Source organism: Rutidosis leptorrhynchoides, chromosome 4, assembly GCF_046630445.1.
Source record: "Rutidosis leptorrhynchoides isolate AG116_Rl617_1_P2 chromosome 4, CSIRO_AGI_Rlap_v1, whole genome shotgun sequence".
Lineage (NCBI taxonomy): Eukaryota > Viridiplantae > Streptophyta > Magnoliopsida > Asterales > Asteraceae > Rutidosis > Rutidosis leptorrhynchoides.
In genome coordinates, this window is record NC_092336.1 from 20,883,387 (window position 1) to 20,905,414 (window position 22,028).

The following is a 22,028-nucleotide window of genomic DNA, read 5'->3' on the forward strand; positions in this document are numbered from 1 at the left end:
ATGTATATGTATATGTGTGTGTGTGTGTGTGTATATATATATATATATATATATATATATATAATAAAACGTTATATATAAAAATGGTTTTAGCCCAAAAAAAAAGTATAACTTAAGGCCCTAAAAATACAAAATCGGGCCTTATATCTACCCCTTCCGTTGCATTAATTGTCCTAGTTTTGATTTTAGATTTTTTTTCGGCAAAAAAATAAAGTCTAGTATAAATAACTACCAGTCATCGAAGAGATGATTGGATATTAGTACATCGAGAGGCCCAATTAAATGAGCCCATACAATAAGGCCTTCATTGACCACAAACAAACTGATAGACCTAAATCATACAATGAGCCCAATAAAAAGCAAAACAAGGCCACCAAAGGAATACTTGCATCAACATTGTGTGATGAAGGTAGCAAAACACTTTGCCCTTATCAATCCCTCTAGCTGACCAATAGTGATCCTCACTTTAACCATAATGATCTGGATTGAAACAATTATTGATTGAAATATAACCCTTCCTCTGGAAAGTATGTAAAGATGAACTAGATAAAACCACTTTGGATCCAGCTAATACGATGCCAAAGCATAATACCAAATGATTGAAACATGTACATCACTCTTGACGTCAAAAATCTAGATGGCAACCTGAACAACCATTCAAACAAACTTGCTCAAATTGAAAGTTAAAGGGCTTCCGAGGAGTGTTTAAAGTGGGGTGTTACATGTACCACCATACTCACTTGTGAAGCTATGCATTGATCTTGAAAGTAATCGACTATCGAAATAACCCATGAGAACAATTTGAAACTTGATAACTAAAAGGCCACAATGTAAGATGCTTTCCTAAACATTGAGGCGAGCCTCATGCTTTCGACTTCTTACTTGGCAACTCTTCCGCAAACATTTTTTCCATAAAAATGCCAAAAATTTTGAAGTTCTTCCTTATAAGAAATTTTCTTTTTTTCCGGCTTCCAAAGCTTCATTGATTTCCGGCATATTAACGGAAGTGGACCCTTGATCACCCGTGTTTTTAATCTCACTAACCGTATCAAAGATGGATGATTTATTCATCTTAGTTTCGAACCTGACATGTTCTTTAGTTGCTGCAATCTTTTTTGAACAGGTTTTGGGTGAAAGGCCTTTGTCGTTAACAGTTTTCACTTTTCCACCTCTTTTACGGATAACATCACAGTAGCTACCACATTCACTGTTTACACATTGATTTGTATTCTTGTCGACAATGGGAGAGTTTGGTTGACAGCTCGAAATATTTTGGGATCTCAGGGAGTCAGGGGTGAATCATTTTTGGAAGGAATTGGCTTAGATAGTTTAGGAGAAAGGGATGGGAATTCCTTTTCATTAAAGTCATACTCTTAGATAGTTTTGATTTTAGATATCTACTCTTTCCGACTTTGACTTTAATTCGCTTACATCATGATCGTTTTGACCTTTTCCAACTAGAATATAGAGTACATGAACTATATACGAGTACAAGTGAATATAAAATTTGAAGTTATTGGTGAACTACGATAATCAAATAAATATAAACATTTTCATTTTTATAAACTTCATGCAAGTATACTAATTATGTAACACCCCAGCTTAACATGACCACAATATTGTCCGCTTTGCCCGCAGGCGCACGGTTTTTTTTTGGCGACCACACACGAGAAGCACTTTCCCAGGAGGTCACCCATCCTGGTAGTGCTCTCGCCCGAGCACGCTTAACCACAACGTACTCGCACTTCTACTCAGCCTGTGATCCCAAAACGCGTTGTGTCATTTAAGCGTGAGTATTACCTTATAATCCCATGATCACTCATGTTCGTGGGCGATGTGGGATTTGCCTAGGGTGTTACATTCACCCCCCCTTAGGGACTCATCGTCCTCAATGAGGTTTGCACCACCACCCCCAACGGCACATGAGTGGCTCTGATACCATTCTGTAACACCCCAGCTTAACATGACCACAATATTGTCCGCTTTGCCCGCAGGCGCACGGCTTTTTTTTGGCGACCACACACGAGAAGCACTTTCCCAGGAGGTCACCCATCCTGGTAGTGCTCTCGCCCGAGCACGCTTAACCACAACGTACTCGCACTTCTACTCAGCCTGTGATCCCAAAACGCGTTGTGTCATTTAAGCGTGAGTATTACCTTATAATCCCATGATCACTCATGTTCGTGGGCGATGTGGGATTTGCCTAGGGTGTTACAAATTATATTTTCAATACTCTATCTGTTTTAAAATAATTCTTCACCCTACTATTTAGATTGGATGTTATAAAATATCTAGATTGTGTTATAAAATATCTAGATTGGATGTTAATTTTATTATTATTATATTTCTTGCATAGTAATATTTTATACTATAAATAGACATGTATGGTAACCATTTAAGGTGCACCATTTCTCTTGAAATATCAATATCAATATTTCTTCTCTCCTTCTTCTCTTTTTTTCTCTCTTTGTTCTTATAACCATTAAAGGTAGTTATAAGCCTACTGAATTATAACACGTTATCAGCACGAAAAGCTTAGTGTAATTAAAAGATATCTCAAACGATCACGAATAATCAAGGTATGAAATTATTAATAATTTTCAGACTCGAATATATCAAATTTTGGACTACTAACATTTATATTTATGTTATTTAAGTTATATATGGTCGGTTATACCACCTGAATTATATTTCTGTAATCTAACTTTTACTAACTTCACTAACATTTATATTTATGTTATTTAAGTTATATATGGTTGGTTATACCACCTGAATTATATTTCTGTAATCTAACTTTTACTAACTTCACTAACATTTATATTTATGTTATTTAAGTTATATATGGTCGGTTATACCACCTGAATTATATTTTCTGTAATCTAACTCTTATTAACTTCACTAACATTTAAATTTATGTTAATAAGACCTCATGATTGTACGCAACACGTCATTTGACAACACGGTACTTTATGTACGCAACACGTCATTTGACAACACGGTACCATGGGTCGAGATTAATTCCGATCAATACGAATACGACGGGGTCTTTATATGTTATCTAACATTTATGATTACTTATGCAATTAATCATTATTTATTTCATGCATACTAATGTTTATTCTTAAATTTATAATCTTAAAAGTTAAAATAAAAAAAAGTAGTTTGTATTTTTATTAAAAGTAAATCTTAAAAGTTAAAATAAAAAAAAGTAGTTTGTATTTTTATTAAAAGTAAATCTTAAAAGTTAAAATAAGAAAAAGTAGTTTGTATTTTTTATTAAAAGTAAATCTTAAAAGTTAAAATAAAAAAAAGTAGTTTGTATTTTATTAAAATTAAATCTTAAAAGTTAAAATACAAAAAGTAGTTTGTATTTTTATTAAAAGTAAATCTTAAAAGTTAAAATAAGAAAAAGTAGTTTGTACTTTTATTAAAAGTAAATCTTAAAAGTTAAAATATAAAAAGTAGTTTGTATTTTTATTAAAAGTAAATCTTAAAAGTTAAAATAAGAAAAAGTAGTTTGTACTTTTATTAAAAGTAAATCTTAAAAGTTAAAATACAAAAAGCAGTTTGTATTTTTATTAAAAGTAAATCTTAAAAGTTAAAATATAAAAAATAGTTTGTATTTTTATTAAAAGTAAATTTTAAAAGTTAAAATAAAAAAAGTAGTTTGTATTTTTATTAAAAAGTAAATCTTAAAAGTTAAAATAAAAAAAGTAGTTTTTATTTTTATTAAAAGTAAATCTTAAAAGTTAAAATACAAAAGTAGTTTGTATTTTTATTAAAAGTAAATTTTAAAAGTTAAAATAAGAAAAAAAAAAAAAAGGAATGGTAAAATGGAGTAGCTTTTTGTCAAAAATGAAGTATTGAAAATGAAGTGGTCTCCTTCTATAATTAAAAAAAATATACTTTCATCAAATGAATTTTTTTGTGGCCGACAATTCCAAACACGAGTCAGTGTTTAGTTTATCAAGAATACCTCTTGCTTTGGTGAAAGGTCCCGATCACGATATCGGGTGTTGTGAAAGAATTAAAAAATTTTAGTCAAGTGGCCTTTTAAAAACTAGAAAGTTTTTTTAAACAAAAAGTTTTTTATATATTTATAATTTACGGGTAACGTAAAAAAAAGGGAAGTTTTTTTTTTTTTTTTAAAAATAAAGAAAGTGTTTAAATGAGTTTTACAGAAAGGGGGAAAGCAAAGTAAAAAAAAAACTTTTTTTTTCCAAACTTGTCAAATGTTTTGTTAAAAACGTGACCGTTGAAAAAAGGAGGTTGAATAATAAAACTTAAAAAAACAAATTATTTTTTTTAAGAGTGTGCATCAAAATGGCCCGTTTAATAATGGGGAGTAAAAATATAGTCAAATTGTTTCAACGAACAAGGGTTCAATTGGATGTCTCTTAAAAAAAATCCGCGGGTACGGGTGATGGATCCAATGGATTCGCATCCACGACCCGCGGGTGCTATCCCTAATTGTGACAAGTACAAATCAACTAAAAGTCTAAAAAATAAATGCTCTTATAGGGACCAAATGTTCACAATAATTGCCTAAGCTAGATATGAAACAAATAGTTCATAAAAAAAAAAAAGGTCGTTGTGCGTTTTCGGGATGATAGCCGAAATACACTTACAAAAGTAGGTCAGCCGTCAATTCTTTATGGCCATATCAACGTAGATCAATAAAATCATTTATGGTTTTGATAAAAGATTAATTAAAAATTAATTGTTTTTTTGGTCTTGGATTCTCGGTAACAAAAGCAAAGGTTGTTTTTGGTTGCCACAACAAACAAGACAGAGGTTGTTGACTTTTGTTGTTAAACATGGCACAAGTGAACAATAACAATAGATTATTGTTTTTGAAAAGAATAATGATGCGTTAATTTTATTGTATAAAATAAAATTAAAGAAAATGGTTTTCATTGATGACTATGAACAAACGCAAACAAAGTGTTTGTGGTATTTGGTGATTAAAAAAAAAATGCATCTAAAGCTTCTACTGAAAATAATATGCATCTAAAGCTTCTACTGAAAATTAATGTGCAAGGTACAACGTATAATTATATGGTCAAATTCATTTGAGCCTTCGGAGTCACAAGTATATGATGTATATATATATTACTCAATTAACAAAATAGTAAATCTAAATTAATTCATATGAATAGTAAAACGAAATTAATTAATTTACTATTCACATAAAAAAGCGCATATGATAAAAAGCGCATCGCATATGATAAGTGCATATGATAAAAAGCGAATATGATGAAAAGCACAACGCATATGATGAAAATCGCATATGATTAAAAGCGTATATGGTGAAAAGGATATATGATAAAAAAAAAACACATATGGTGATTTATAAAAAAAAAAAAAAAACGCATATGGTGATTAATGAAAAAGCACATATGATGATTAATGAAAAGTATATTGTGAAAAAGAATCACAAATGTTTCTTGAAAGAATTCAAGGTAAAGATATATGAACCAATTCATCCATCATGTGAACCATTTTGATATTTCATGGTTCTAATAGACGCATCTAGCGGATGGTCTCATATTTGTATGTTATCAAGCCATAATATGGCATTTGCAAAGTTTCTTGCACAAATTATTAAATTGAGAACACATTATTCTGATTACACCATTAAAAAGGATGAGACTTGATAATGCTGGTGAGTTAACATCTCAAGCATTTAATGATCATTATATATCTACAGGTATTGTTGTTGAACATCCAGTTGCTCATGTGCATACACAAAATTGGTTTAGCTAAATCAATAGATAAACGCTTGCAGCTAATAACTAGACAATTGATAATGAGTACAAAACTCTCAATATTTATATGTGGACATGTAAATTTACATGCTGCGACATTAATTCGCATTATACCATGTGGAAGTCATAAATATTTAACTTACTACTTGATTTTGGCCAAGAGCCAAATATTTTCCACCTTAGAACATTGGTTGTGCAGTGTATGTTCCAATTATATCACCACAACACGATAAAATGGTTTTTTCAAAGAAAGATGGTAATATATTTTGGATATAAAACATCTTCAATCATAATATATACTAAACCCATGATGGGTGATATTTTTACAGCACGTTTTGCTGATTATCATTTTAATAAAACATTGTTCCCTAGATTAGGGGGAGAAATAAAAAAATAAAGAAAATGATGTTTCATGATGTGAACATCAATTAAGGTATATTGAACTCACACAAAAGAATGTGAAACGAAAGTTCAAAAATAATGCATATGCAAGAACTTGCAAATTAATTACTTTATGCATTTACATATATAAAAAAAGGTGACTAAATCATATATACCAGCGATAAATGCTCCAGCTCGAACTGAAATTTCAAAAGCTGGCAATAATGTCACTGTTGAGTCTTTGCCACGCATCAAACGTGGAAGATCAATTGGTTCCGAAGATAAAAATCCCCGAAAAAGAAAATCAGCTGATAATGAGGTAAAAGAAAGTGTTCAAGAAGAACCACAAATTAATATTCCTTCTGCAGAGGATATTGATAAATGTAAATACATAAATTGCGATAAATTATGCAATATTATGGAACCGAAATGAAATGAAAAATCTTGATGAGATATTTTCATATAATATTACAATGACATCATGAATAAAGATGATGATCTAGAACCAAAATCTGTCACTGAATATCAAAATAGACATGATTGAGCTCAATGGAAAGGAGAAATACGAGCTGAATTAGAATCGCTCAATAAAAAAAAGTTTTCGGATTAATCGTTATCACTTTTAAAGATGTGAAACGTATGGGATACAAATGAATTTTTATCCGAAAAAGAAATGTGCAAATGAAGTTACAAGGCAAAACTAGACTTGTAACTCAAAATTTCTCACAAAGACCGAAAATGAATTATGAGGAAAACTTATCCTCCTGTAATGGATACAATTACTTATTAGATACTTAATCAACCTGGTAGTTACTTAAATGCATCTCATGGATGTTGTAACTACTTATCTGTATGGATCACTTGATAGTGATATACATGAATATACCTGAAGGGTTTAAGGTATCATAAGCATCTAATGCAAAATCCAAGGGAATGTATTCTATTAAATCACAAAGATTTCTAAATGGGTTTATACAAACGGGACGTATGTGGCATAACCGATTAAATGACTACTTGATAAAAAAAATGGGTATACTTATAAACTTATTTTGCACGTATGTTTTATAAAAACAATGTTCGGATATCTGATCGTAGTTGTTTATGTCAATGTTCTTAACATCATATGAACAGATAAAGAAATCTATGAAATTATTCAACTTCTAAAGAATTATTTTGAAATAAAAAATCTTGAAAAAACCAAGTATTACCTTGGATTGCAAATTGAGCATATGCCTAATGGTCTACTTGTACATCAAACAACTTATACTGAAAAGATTTTAAAACATTTTTTAAAGATAAAACCAATTGGTTGTTAGATCACTCAATATTGACACTGATCCATTTCATCCCCAAGAAGATCATGAAGATATTAACGGATCAGAAGTTCCATATATTAGTGCAATTGGGACTGTTATGTATCTTACAAATTGTACAAGACCTGACATTTCTTTTGTAGTTAATTTGTTGACAAGGTTCAACTCAGCCCTTACAAAAAGACATTGAAATGGGACAAACACATATTTTGATACCCTTGAGAAACTGCTGATTTAAAATTATTTTATTCTAACGTTTCAAAACAAGATTTGGTTGATTATGTATATGCAGGTCATTCATCAAATCCACATAAAGATAAATCTCAAACTCGATATGTACTCCTAAATGGAGGTACCACAAAATCATGGCGTTCTTAAAACAAACACTTGTTGCAACATCATCAAATCATGGCGAAGTGATTGCATTATATGAAACTACTCGAAAATGTGTTTGGTTGAGATCAATGACACAAATCATTATTGATTCTTGTGGACTAGAACGCTATAAAAGACTAAAAACTATCTTCACCAACAACTATATATGAAGATAATGCAGCTTGCATAATACAATGAAAGAAGAGTATCAAAAGTGACTGAACAAAATATAAATACTGATGAGGCGCCAAAGCCATAGACGGTCTTAACGGTCATAAGTTTGATGGAAAAGAATGGTATGTTGGTAAGGCTCAGAAAAAGACTGAAAGGGAATAGGAACTGAAACAACGGTTTGAACAAACCATGAAGGAGACTGTAGACAAATCACAGGGGCTAAACTTATACATAAAAGATTTAGATGATACAGTTTCAGATGAAAACCTCAGATTCTTCTTATATACTCAAGATCTCGTAAAAGACAACCAGATTAAAATGAGATACGTTCAATCAACAACTCTGCCGATCTTTATACCAAAGCACTTCCAACCGCTATTTTCAGAACACACGTTCACAATATTGGCATGAGGCAAGTTCAAAAGATGTGACGACTCAGCAATGTCTACTTGAGGGGGAGTCAACTCTATGCTGCACTCTTTTTCCCTTAGCTAAAGTTTTATCCCAATGGGTTTTCTTTAGCAAGGTTTTTAACGAGGCAGTACTAGTTATTCTCTAATAAAATTGTCATCCAAGGGGGAGTGTTATAAAATATCTAGATTGTGTTATAAAATATCTAGATTGGATGTTAATTTTATTATTATTATATTTCTTGCATAGTAATATTTTATACTATAAATAGACATGTATGGTAACCATTTAAGGTGCACCATTTCTCTTGAAATATCAATATCAATATTTCTTCTCTCCTTCTTCTCTCTTTTTCTCTCTTTGTTCTTATAACCATTAAAGGTAGTTATAAGCCTACTGAATTATAACAATAGGTTAAAAAAGAATAGCATATTTGCAACGAATAGTTACAAAATCTCATTAAATTCTACTTTTTTACCTTTATTTATTATTTTAAGAAAAAACTACATCCATAGTACCTGTGGTTTGTCACGTTTTTCACAACACCTAAACTTTGTTTTTAACTTCACTGGAAAAAGTTCGTACCTGTTTCTGCGACGTATATATAAATTAATTTTGTGTGTATAGGTTATAGCTGATTTGGTTATATATTAATGATTTCGTAGATAAAAATTATACGGCTTTAATTTAAATGAGAAATTGATTTGGGAATTTTTGTGTATTTTGGAAATTAGGGTTCGAAAGAATGGTTGGATTTTAATTGACCGGAGAATGATGGCGACGAGTAATAGAGTGACAAAAGTGCTGAACGTAAGAGAGGGTTTTTTAATGGAATAAATAATGTAAACGGACAAAAGTGCTCTCACATGCATGACACATGTGAGAAATAACCTGTTAAATCTTGACCATAGTTAGTCTTAGGTACTATCCACGTTACTCCAACGTAATTGAGGTACCACTGAAGTTATAAATAAAGTTTAGGTGCTTTGATGAAAAACTTGACAAACCACAGGTACTATGGACGTAATTTTTTCTTATTTTAATTTTTTTCTATTTAAAGTTAGTAATAGTTATCTTGATTCATAACGACATAACTAACATTCAACATATGTTAGATTCACAAAAGTTGTCAATCAACAATTACAATGAGATGGTTAAAATATATCTTTAAAATAAATGTAATACTAAATTTATTACTTAAAAATGAGGAAACGTCTGAGAAATTTCACCCTCATTTCATATTTTGAGTAAACGAACGCGTGATTGAATGTCTATATCTAAAAGTCAACACCTTTTCGATTTATAGTTGTTATATATATATATATATATATATATATATATATATATATATATATATATATATATATATATATATATATATATACCAGTGCATATACCTAATCAACCTTTCAGCCATCATCACTTTTCTGCCGTGGCCATCTTGAATCAATGGCTTCTTCATCTTCATATTCTCACTCTGCTTCTTCTACCTTTTATCATGTATTTCTAAGTTTTCGAGGAGGCGATGTCCGCAAAACTTTTGTAGATCATCTCTACTCGGCTCTTACAGATCGACCAATCAACGTTTACAAGGACGATAAAGCACTTCCCCGAGGTGAAACCATCGGTCCAGCACTCTTCGAGGCTATCGAACATTCTAAGATTGCTGTCGTTGTATTCTCCAAAAACTACGCAGATTCATCGTGGTGTCTTGATGAACTTTCACATATTATGAGGTGCAGAGATGAGAATGGGCTGATTGTTATGCCCATATTCTATGATGTGGAACCCTCGGATGTGAGGAAACGGAAAAGGGATTTCGGAGAAGCTTTTGCAAAACAAGAGGCGAATAACGTCAATAAAGCTGATTCGTGGAGAAAAGCACTTTTTGATGCAAGTAACATTGCTGGATGGGAACCTAAACACTTTGCTGACGGGGTAATTTCTTCTTCTTCTTCTTCTTATTGTCATTGTCATTGTTACTATTATCTAATCAAATTGTATGTACTGTTTTTTAAATATTGATTTTGTTCGTAGGACTGGTTGACTCCCTACTTTTTAAGAATGATGTAAACATATTTGTGAAAGCTAAAAATTATAACATGTGGTCAAAGACTCAAAGATATGTTAACAATATTGGTTGATTAGGTTGACTGTTGTTCCTTCCCAACTTTTTTGACTATAAATTGGTCCGTATGAGTTGATCCAAATACCGCACTGACCCTTCTTGGATGATATGCTTCGTTGCTTGATGTAGTTCATGGAACTGCTTTTAATTAAACACAGTTCTAAGGTTGGTTTTCCCTGTTCGGGTTACCTGGGCGAGTCATCCAACCCCATACTCACTGTACCCGGGCGAGTCCTCTTGCAAGGATGTCATGGTATTGCATTCAATACTAATTTCATATTTACACCATTTTACTTGTTTACACTTGTCACGTGAGCTATCTAATTTGGTCGCTCTCAAACATCTCTTCCCACTTGGAGATCATAAGCCAATGATGGTCATGTAGTCATTATGTTTCGCCTTAAGATTAAAGAACTACGATATATTTACGACTCATTTCCCTTACTCATAGGGTAAATTAATAATTTCTCGTAACAAGTTTATTGAACGATTGAGCATACACTAATTATACAAATATTCAATATGCAGGCATGAATCAGAACTCATCAAAGAGATTGTTGATACAGTTTTGAAAAATATGTCTTCCTCAAGTTCAGAAGACGTTGATGAAGGCCTTGTTGGAATGACGGATCGTGTGGACGAACTAATATCAAAATTGAAACTTGATTCTAGTGGTGTGCGAATGGTTGGAATATGGGGTGTCGGTGGTGGTGGTAAAACTACTCTTGCTACTTCTGTATTTAAGAAAATATGTATCCAATTTAAGGGTCACTGCATAGTTGAGAACATTCGGGAGGAATTCAAGAAAGGCAATATGGAAAATTTGCAAAATAAAATATTAAACAACGTGTTTAGAGCAAATATGGAAGTACCCAGTGTTACACAAGGTAAAACAATGATAAAAAGTATGTTATGTCATAGTAAAGTGTTAGTGGTTCTTGATGATGTTGATGATATAAGGCAACTGGAGGCGTTAGCCGGATCACATGATTGGTTTGGTAGTGGGAGCAGAGTAATAATAACAACTAGAGATGAACATTTACTACTTAAACACAAGGTAGACCATGTTTCTCATGTTAGATTGTTAGCACACGCCGAAGCTTCATCTCTTTTTAAGAAATATGCATATAAGCAAAGAAATGATATAAAAGATTATGAGTTACTTTCATCACGTGTAGTTTTTTATGCTCACGGGCTTCCATTGGCACTTGAAGTTGCCGGTTCGTTTCTATGTGACAAAAACAACGTTGAGTGGGTAAGTTACCTGAAATCGTTAGAAAACACCCCAGATGCCGAAGTCATAGATATACTCATGATTAGTTATGAAGGGCTTAAAAGTTACCAGAAAGAGTTATTCTTAGATATTGTTGGTGATTTTAGTGTTATCAACAGTCATTTTAGTTAATTGGGATTTGCTAGAAAGCAAAGGCTTATCGAATTAAGCTCAATGACGAGTTTGGAGAGTGCGGAGTGCACGCTCGTTCGAGTTAATTCAATAAGGTCTTGGAAATTACATCTTTTGATGAAAGGTAACCATGAATGGTTACATCATTTCATGAAGAATGATGTCATTTCCTAAATGATGTGAACGAAAGGTTGCGTCTTTTCGTTGAAGGGTTACATCATTTGGTTGAAAAGTTGCGTACTTTCACTCGCACCTTTTCACTTCCTATAAATATAGGAATATGTTTTTGCTTTCAAGATGAACATATAAACAGAAACACACACATACTCTCTAACAATTTGATCAGTGATTTCATTGCCAAAAACACTGATTGTGTTCTTGTCTTATCCCTGTAAAGATTTCGTGCAACCGAGGCAATCGTAGGGTCGAAATACTTTATAGAGAAAGTGAACACACGATTCAAGAACGAATCCGGCAGTCAATTCATAACCCTTATATCTAACAAATCTATAAAGTATTAAGTTGAAAAACATGGATTGGGATCGGATGGATGTTTGAAGTTGTGAAATTTATCTGAAACTCTCTGATTAAGAAGATGCATGTAGTGGAATCTACATGGGATATCAATCCTTCTTACTTACAGATACGCTATTCTGTCCTTTCTATTTATTTTCATGGCATGACTAATTAACATGAATTACATGTGAGAATTAATTAATTAAATTAATTAACATGTATGAATATCACTGTGATTCTAAATGATATTTTGGCGTTGGTATTTGCAATGGAATTGCATACAGGAAAAGTCATGTATACATATGTATGTATGATGTATCCATGGAAATGGTTTTTTATAAAATATTGTAATAAATGATTGTTCAACAAAATCACGTGACCGCATGGTGTGCAAGAATTTCTGCAAAAAAGGATTTTTTTTTTTTGTGTGTGTGTGTGTGTGTGTGTAATAGTTACAAAGATTTGGTGGTTAATTGAACTTGCCCTTAGACCCTTTGTGTTGCATCTTTATTTCTGGATTTAAAATCACGAGATTATTAGTTTGTCATGAAATTTTGCAAATCGATAATTTGTTCGACTATGAACGATACTATGTTGAGTAACCAACGTTCATGAAAGTTGTGGTTAAGTTGACCATAATTAGTCGTTGGTAACTGGTGAAATAAGGGGCAACAATAAACCATATAATTTTGGTGAAAGGGTTAATGTCGGTACATGAGGTGTCGGTTACTACATGGACTTTGTATAAAGTCATAACTGTTTCATTTCATGTTATTTAATTGTAGTAAGTATAAATTCATGTTGTTTGATTCTAATCCATAAAAGGATTGTTATGGTGTCTGTTAAGACATGGAAACCAATAATCTATTGATTACATGAATTTAATATGGATAACAATATCTTGAAGATGTTATAACTTCGCATGCGACTCTAATGATATTTTCATTAACATGTGGATGGATATGATGTAACCAACATTGTTACGATGATAATTATATTTATATTTCAAATAAATTGATCATATATTTTGAAGCATGGACTTGTTTCAAATATTTGATGGTTATAATTAGGTCATCAATATGATCCAACAATTGCTACGATTATTTATGGATACTTGATGTCAATAAAAGAATATTTTGATATATTCTTTGGAAATTAATATGAACGCCCCCATGGTCGTTAATGTTATTATTGTTGATAAAACAATGGTGATTAGTAACAATTGATAGGATATTTAACGGGTGGTAATAATCCGTTGGTTAAGTCTAAAGACAATATTATATTATTGTGATGTGACTATTTTGTTACTAATAAAATGATCATGAAATCTTTACTCATTGGTGAGACATGTCTACAATAACCATTTGATGATTTATCAAAATGGTACAAGTTAGTGAAACAAATATATTTTGATATGGAATAAGGATTAGATGTTGCTTAATTGTTTCTGAGTACCGATTTGCTTTGAAAATTGGTGATATGATGTGTGTGATACATCAAGTGACTAATTTAGCATGGTGTTAGAAAGATTAAACATGGTCTAGTGGTATTCATTGTGATGGGACTTAAGTATTTTAATACTTGTAAAAGTCAACCATAGACTATGGTTTAATTCACAATGATAATCCTTAAAGCATAATAAATTATATTGAATTTACTATTTACTGTTGATCAATAAGATGATACATCTACAAGTTGTTGGATTTACACTTGGTATAGATGAGATATCTTGGATCAAAAGGTTGATGTTGAGATTATGGATATTATAAACGTGTTGTCATTACTTCTTGGTTTTAGAAGTGGACTAGCCAAGGTATGTTTATAATAATAATCTTACCATCTAATGCAATGGTAATAATTGTGTGCATAATGATAATGGTGATACATTATCAAGGGTGTACAATTATAGGTTTACATTGGTGACTTGTGGAAGGTAGACATGTGTAATGACTAATCAATTAATTGCTTTAAGTACGTACGATTTCTTATGGTATAATAAGAATTTGATAAATCCTTGGATAAAAGGATTTTAAAGGGAAATTGATTGAAGTCCTAATGAATGAGATTAAAGTTTATGGTGATCCCTAGTGATGGAATATCTTGTGACTAAGGCATGTATTTGAACAAGTGAAAGTCTAGACACTTATGCCTTAGACAACTAGTGTTTCATGAGTTGATCACGAATGGTGTGATATATGTGGATTTTGTTGGGTCACAACAAAATTTCAAATCACATGATAAAAGAATTAGCCTAAGACTTAAGTGCGCACAAGTTGGCTAATGATGTGGGATTGAAGTCCAACCAGATCTTCCAAAGTGAGACGCCCAATTCCCTTCTAGTACAACGCTAGGAGCTGAATTCAATGAGGTAAGCTTACTTTCTGAAGATTGAAACACATAAATATTCTGATCCCAAAGTATGTGTTTAGACCCGTAAGTGGAGTTAGGTTGAAGTTTATCTTCTTAATAGTTCTTTTGAAAAATTGCAAATGCGGGTGCAAGACTAAAAGAGCTACCTATGTGAACATGAAGTTTTGCCGCTTCAATGGAGCTTTGGACTTAGCTGTCAATATGTTCACTGAAGGATTGGGACACATGGCTTATAATAGTGTCAAGATTGTCTTAGGGATATGTAAGAAACTGATGTGTATATTATTTTATAGTTTTCATATGAATTGAAGGGTTCAATTCTTCATGAACACCCTGATTTTCGAATTCTCGTAAATATTATACTAAGTGGAAATTCAATTCTTCACGAACATTTCCATTTATGCATTAGTTTGTTCTGTTTGTTTAATTATTTTAGTAAATCAAGGATTACACTAAAATGGGGGGATTTGTTGGTGATTTTAGTGTTATCAACAGTCATTTTAGTTAATTGGGATTTGCTAGAAAGCAAAGGCTTATCGAATTAAGCTCAATGACGAGTTTGGAGAGTGCGGAGTGCACGCTCGTTCGAGTTAATTCAATAAGGTCTTGGAAATTACATCTTTTGATGAAAGGTAACCATGAATGGTTACATCATTTCATGAAGAATGATGTCATTTCCTAAATGATGTGAACGAAAGGTTGCGTCTTTTCGTTGAAGGGTTACATCATTTGGTTGAAAAGTTGCGTACTTTCACTCGCACCTTTTCACTTCCTATAAATATAGGAATATGTTTTTGCTTTCAAGATGAACATATAAACAGAAACACACACATACTCTCTAACAATTTGATCAGTGATTTCATTGCCAAAAACACTGATTGTGTTCTTGTCTTATCCCTGTAAAGATTTCGTGCAACCGAGGCAATCGTAGGGTCGAAATACTTTATAGAGAAAGTGAACACACGATTCAAGAACGAATCCGGCAGTCAATTCATAACCCTTATATCTAACAGATATTGCGTGTTTCTTTAGGGGAAAGTTGAAAGTGAATGCCATGGAGATACTTGATGCTTTTGGTTATTATCCAGATATAGGGATAAAGGTGTTGGAACAAAGATCTCTGATAACTATCGTTGATGATCGGTTTTTCCAAATGCACGATCTCATTCAAGAAATGGGACACCTCATTGTTAGAGGAGAAAATGGTAACAATCCTGAAAATCATAGCAGAGTTTGGAAGCAAGAAGATATCCATGACATGGATGTAACAATGGTAAGGGTTAACATAGCTAGTTTTTCATATTATATGTTACATGTAAATATTATGTAATATGTACTCGAACTCAACCGTTACCTACATTCTTTCTTTGCGTTGCAGGAAAATGACAAGATTGAAGCGATATATTGTTATGGTCATTCTCATTTGTGTGATATTTTGTCAAAGATGAAGAAACTAAGGTGGCTTACTGTGAAACGAGTCGATAATCCACATGGTTATTTTTTTGAAGATGATGATCTGGAGGATGTTGATTATGAGTGGAATGTAGATGGAAACGATGATAATGTTGAGGATGATAATGATTATGATGATGAGGACGACAACGATAATGATGACAACAACACTAATGATGATGAGGATGATGATGATGATGATGATGATGATGATGATGACGACGACGACGACAAGGATGATGAAGATAACGCTGAACATTTGAAAGGACCTGATTTTCTTTCAAATGAGTTGCAGTGTATTATTTGGGAAGATTATCCTGACAATTCTTTCCCAGACAGTTTTAAAGCAACAAAGCTCGTTGTTTTAAATCTGTATCACAGCATGCAAAAACAACTTTGGAATGATATAGACAAGGTAATTCAACTGTTCTTTTAAATCATGCTCCGTATTATTCCATATAATAGGGTCGGATTGCGTTTGCGCCGGGTTAAAAAGGGTTCTGTCGAAATGGGTCAGATAATAATCTGGGTCGGGCCGTGACCCTTTTAACAACTTTTTTCTGTATTTGAAATGAATTAAGATTTATCGGTAACTGATCAACAACAAGCGCTTAGGTAATTCTAGACCCGGACCCGATTAAAAAACCCCATCCCAAAACAGGACCCGGATCCAATGGGCCCCCATTTAGTTACTAACTAGCGGGTAAACGGGTTTCCACACGGGTATTCGGGTCCCGATTTACTTACTAACTATTGGCTAAATGGGTTTTCCCACGGATATGCGAGTCTTTTTTCGGGTACACGGGTCGGGTATTCGGGTATATAGACCGAGTAATCGGGTTTACATGTTGGGTTATCTGGTATATGGAATCGGGTCTTTTTCCGGGTATACGGGCAGAGTAATCGGCTTTGTGTCTAAAATCATCCCCGGACCTGTACCCGCGAAAAAATTAAAAACCATCCCATACCCGGCCCTAGACCCATCTACCCGGCCCGAATCCGACCCAAAAATATTGGGTTTCAGGTTTCCGCATATGGGACGGTTTTTTTTGCCATCCCTTGGTTTTACTAGTTTTATTACCGTGAATAATATATCGGAATGATATAGGTGCTTTGGGTTTATGGTATTAGATTTTAGCCTTGTTTGTTTTAGCTTGATTTGTTAACTGTTTACTACCCACCCTGTTGGTGTTTAGCTGTTTCTTTGGTTTAGCGTGCTAGTTCTACTTTTTCTCGTTTGTTTTAGGCTAGATTTCTGACTCCCGATAATTCGGGCTTTGTACCTTGTTGATCTTTGAATCCATTATTTTTTATTAATGTTTTTCAGAAAGACAAAAAATGTCTTGCATTGGTCATATATATATATATATATATATATATATATATATATATATATATATATATATATATATATATATATAGGGGCAGGATCAATGGGGAAGTAACCAATCGGGCGGAAGCAAATTTTTTTTTTTCCGTTTTTTTTGGATTTTTTTTTCCGGCATCAAGATCACACGAAAATATGAACATTTAGAAGAGACACTTCGTGATGAATGTTATTATTTAGGCGGGAAAACGATCGACAAAAATAACATTCAAGATAATATTGTTCGTGAAGAATATGAACGTTTTTTTTTTCTTCGTGTTTTGTGAAGTAAAATTTAGCCCAATTTAGAGTTTAGGGTTTAGGGTTTAGGGTTTGGTGTTTTGGGTTTATTCCATTAACCCAAAACACCAAACTCTAAACCCTAAACTCTAAACCGTTCGTGTTAAAAACTCAATTTAAATCCTAAATCTAAACCCTAAATCTAAACCCTAAACCCTAAATTACTAAACCCTAATATCTAAACCCTATAAACCCTAATATCTAAACCCGAATAGCTAAAACCTCAACATACGCTCGGAAAACACGATAATTGTTATATATTACTTCTTCGAGCGTTTTCCAGCCAAACTAAAAACATTTATCACAAAGTGTCTCTACTAAATGTTCAAATTTTCATCCAATCTATAATGTTAGTGAACAAAGTTTTTTCAAAAAACGAAAAAAAAAAAAGTTTTTGCTTCCCCCCGCTTCCCCCGATTGGTTACTTCCCTCTTGATCCTACCACTATATATATATATATATATATATATATATATATATATATATATATATATATATATATATATATATATATATATATATATATATATAGGGTGAGGATCCATGGAGAACTCATGGTAGTAGAGAACTCATGGAACTCGTGCAGATTCACTAAATTTGCGTGCAGATTCACATATTTTTTATTTTTTTGCAGATTTTTTTTTCTGTTCAGATTTTTTTTTTTTTTGCACATTCAGTCAATCTGCGTGCAGATTGACGATTTTTTCCATTTTTTTTTTTTACAGATCGACTTTTTTTCAGTTTTTTTTATGCAGATTGAGTCAATCTGCGTTTTTTTTTTTTTTTTGCAGATCGACTTTTTTCTCTGCAGATTTGACTTTTTTTTTGTGCAGATTGACGTTTTTTTGCATTTTTTTTTTATTTTTTTTTATGCAGATTCACTTTTTTTTTTCTCTGCAGATTCGCTGTTTTTTTTTTTGCAGTTTTTTTTTTTTTTTTTTTTTTCCAGATTGTATTTTTTTTCTTCATAGATTGAAGCTCAATCTCCACATAGATTGAAGTTCAATCTATGAGTTCTATGGGTTCTCTACATACTCTAGTTCTCTAGGGATCCTTTCACTATATATATATATATATATATATATATATATATATATATATATATATATATATATATATATATATATATATATATATATATATATATATTCTCAACATTAAATTAATTAATATTAACTTTCTTATGCTTGTATCCATTAATTAGCATCTCCCACGTTTGAAAGTGCTTGAACTCTCTTCGGCAAAGAATTTACTCCACACACCAAATTTCAACCATCTCTCCTGTCTTCAAAAGCTGACACTAATCGGGTGTGATGAGTTAATAGAAATTCACCCATCACTTGGATATCATAAAAATCTTGAACGCATTCGTGTAGAACGTTGTCCCAAGATTAAAATGTTTCCAGAAATCGTGAACATGAAATCACTTAAAATTCTCGAACTTTATGACTGCCCAGAATTACTTGAGTTCCCAGAAATCAGAAGAAAAATGAAAAGTTTGGAAGAGTTGCGTTTGCAAAACGTTTCGATACAAGTTCTGCCCTCGTCAATTGAAGACTTTTGCACCAACCTTAATAAGCTAATTATAAATGCGTGTGGTGAATTAACGACAATTGAATTCCAACTGAATGTCTTTAAACATTTGAATACGTTCTCCTGTACTGGTAACACTATGCTGCTTCTTCAATCAACCAAGACAATGTTCCATCAGTTGCCACATAGCTTACAAGACTTGGCTTTCAGTTACTGCAATTTGAACGATGGAGACATTTCATCTGATCTTGGTCAATTATCCAACTTAAAAAGTCTAGTTATGAGTTTTAATGATTTTTCAAAGTTACCTTCGCCAATCTCACAATTGACACAGTTGAAAGTCCTTGAAATCAGCAATTGTAGTAACCTTGAAATATTTCCCGAGTTACCATCAAGTTTATCTGTTCTCAAGGCAGACGGATGCCCTAAGATTACATCCATACGAGATTCTCTCACAAATTGTAAATCTTTATGTGATGTCCGAATTACGAATGGAAGTATTCTAACTGATTTTGACAGGTTATTCAATTCCATGCTCCAGGTACGTCTCTCTAATTTTCAGTCAAAATCAGATTATTAATTAAGCTTTATATTGAAGTGAATATAACATTTATAATAATAGTATAATAATAATAAGTTCGTGTACATTAATTAGGAAAAGGATAGGGGACATTGCATTTGGTCTGTCCAACTCAAAGGCCTTGTTGAGATTCCAAAGACGATGATGGTACGTCCTAAAGATATTGGTAATGGGAAAACATATACACTGCAACTACCAGAGAAGTGGAACAATGACTACCGTGGATTCATAATGTATGCTGTTTTGCCACGTGGCTTATTGTTTGATGTAAAGGTAACCATGGAGCAGGCGACGGGAAATTCACCGGGCATGGATAATTATAAAGATGATGTGGTTCAGAAGAAGAGTGTAATTAATGATGAAATGACATGGGTGGGGTACGTTCCATTTGGTTCATTGAGACACACTTCATGGTGGGACGTAACATACACTGGTCAGGTTTCGTTTGAAATTGAATTTGCATATCTAGGTAAACAAACTGGGTATGCTCCTAAATGCACATGGTTTGGAGTTGGTCTGCTCAAGAAAAGTGAAAATGGTCCCACAGTAGTAGTATCAACAGGTTCTTTTAAGTTTTCTTCTGATTCTGATGATAAGTATACAAGAAGGATCGATATCTTACAAGATTAAAAGGATGCTTTAGTTTACGCAATTCCTTCACTAGACTGGTACGATGTGAACGCAAATTAGCAGAAAGCCTCATTTTGTTTTTCTTTTATTTATTTCGTTATTATCTGTTGATGCAAATTATATGGCATCATTAAAAAACAGTTTGTAAACAAAAAAGTTAGTAAACTACTGTATTTAATTTTAGAGTTGGATTGGTTAATTTTGTACAGTAGTTTATACACACCAACACATATAAATAATATTATATAGAAATCGTATCTTAAAATATTAACTTTATTTACAATAAACATGAACAATTAACAATTATTAACAATATTACAAAATAAAAATATAATTACTTTAACCGACTTTGACCACCTTTGATCGACTTTTTACCGTTGATCGTTTTTCCAGCCACATGCCATTGCCTAAAAAAAGATTCGTCGGCAAAGTCGGCAGACTTTTGCAACACTGGTTATACATCAACGACGTTTGGATTGAAGTCCCAGATATAGTTAATTCTGGAATATCTTCTTCACAAGTGCACCCCGATGAATAGATAATGAGATTTCTGCTATTAATTCCCAATGACGGGCTTTAAGCTGGGAGAATGAGTACACCTCATTTTCTAATGCTTCATAATCATCGGTATCATAATACAAAATCATAGGGTTTCGTATTGCTTGAGAAGTGGAGGGTTAGTTTGGGGTTTTGGTATATCAAAATCATTGGGCATGTTGGGTGGACTCCTTTGAATTCAGTGGTTGGTTAAATCTAGAGATGTAAGCCCGTACCCGGTTTTCAAAAAACCCGACTCAAAACCAAAACCGTTTTTTAAACCGGTTTGGGTCCGGTTTTAATGATACCGCAACCCGCATGCGCACCTCATATGTATGCGGGCGCTTAATAGTGTGTGTATGCGTGTGCTTGTGTGCGCTATGCGGTATGCGGATTTGTATCTGATGCCTTTGTTCTCGGTACAGCGATTGCTTGGCTAACAAGTAAATATCTTTTCCATAATTACATCAGTGATTCGGGGAGTTTGTTATGGAAAGGATTGCCAATATCTCGGATGGTTCTAGAATTAGGGTTTGCCTATATATACAAACCCTAACTATCATTCTAGGGATCATCACATTACGTAACTACCATCTGCCACACGTCTTACGTAATTAAGCATCATTCTCCGTCTCTTCAAGGTTAACAGGTTAGTTTTTCATTAAGCTAGCACCTACAACCTTATTTGGGGCCTTCTGATCAGCGACCGCTATCGAAGGTGGACTTAATCACTTGGCCACCCCGCCGACATCATCATGTCGGCCAGGGTTATTCACGGTAGCCGGACCG

At 32.8% G+C, this 22,028-nt stretch overlaps 2 protein-coding genes across 2 annotated transcripts in view; both read left to right on the forward strand.

The window, feature by feature from the left end:
• The window catches only part of LOC139840469 (TMV resistance protein N-like), a 46,137-nt gene extending 25,251 nt beyond the window's left edge, over positions 1-20,886 (forward strand). The window contains exons 2-6 of the mRNA XM_071830734.1: positions 11,079-11,909; positions 15,853-16,114; positions 16,220-16,708; positions 19,164-20,033; positions 20,148-20,886. Coding sequence (XP_071686835.1) covers positions 11,079-11,909; positions 15,853-16,114; positions 16,220-16,708; positions 19,164-20,033; positions 20,148-20,702 — 3,007 coding nt within the window. The 3' untranslated portion in view covers positions 20,703-20,886. The remainder of the gene's footprint in view (positions 1-11,078; positions 11,910-15,852; positions 16,115-16,219; positions 16,709-19,163; positions 20,034-20,147) is intronic.
• Positions 9,869-10,495, forward strand: LOC139904644 (disease resistance protein RPV1-like). The gene is made up of 2 exons (XM_071886578.1): positions 9,869-10,360; positions 10,460-10,495. Exons 1-2 carry the CDS (start codon positions 9,872-9,874, stop codon positions 10,493-10,495), a joined length of 525 nt encoding a protein of 174 aa, XP_071742679.1. The 5' UTR covers positions 9,869-9,871.
• Positions 20,887-22,028: the final 1,142 nt, after the last annotated feature.

What these genes read in the sequence shown, in the direction of transcription:
- LOC139904644 (XM_071886578.1), top strand. Translation starts at nt 9,872, where the DNA reads ATGGCTTCTTCATCTTCATATTCTCACTCTGCTTCTTCTACCTTTTAT. An exon ending in CTAAACACTTTGCTGACGGG is followed by an intron (nt 10,361 to 10,459) that starts GTAATTTCTTCT and finishes TTTTGTTCGTAG; the next exon opens with GACTGGTTGACTCCCTACTT.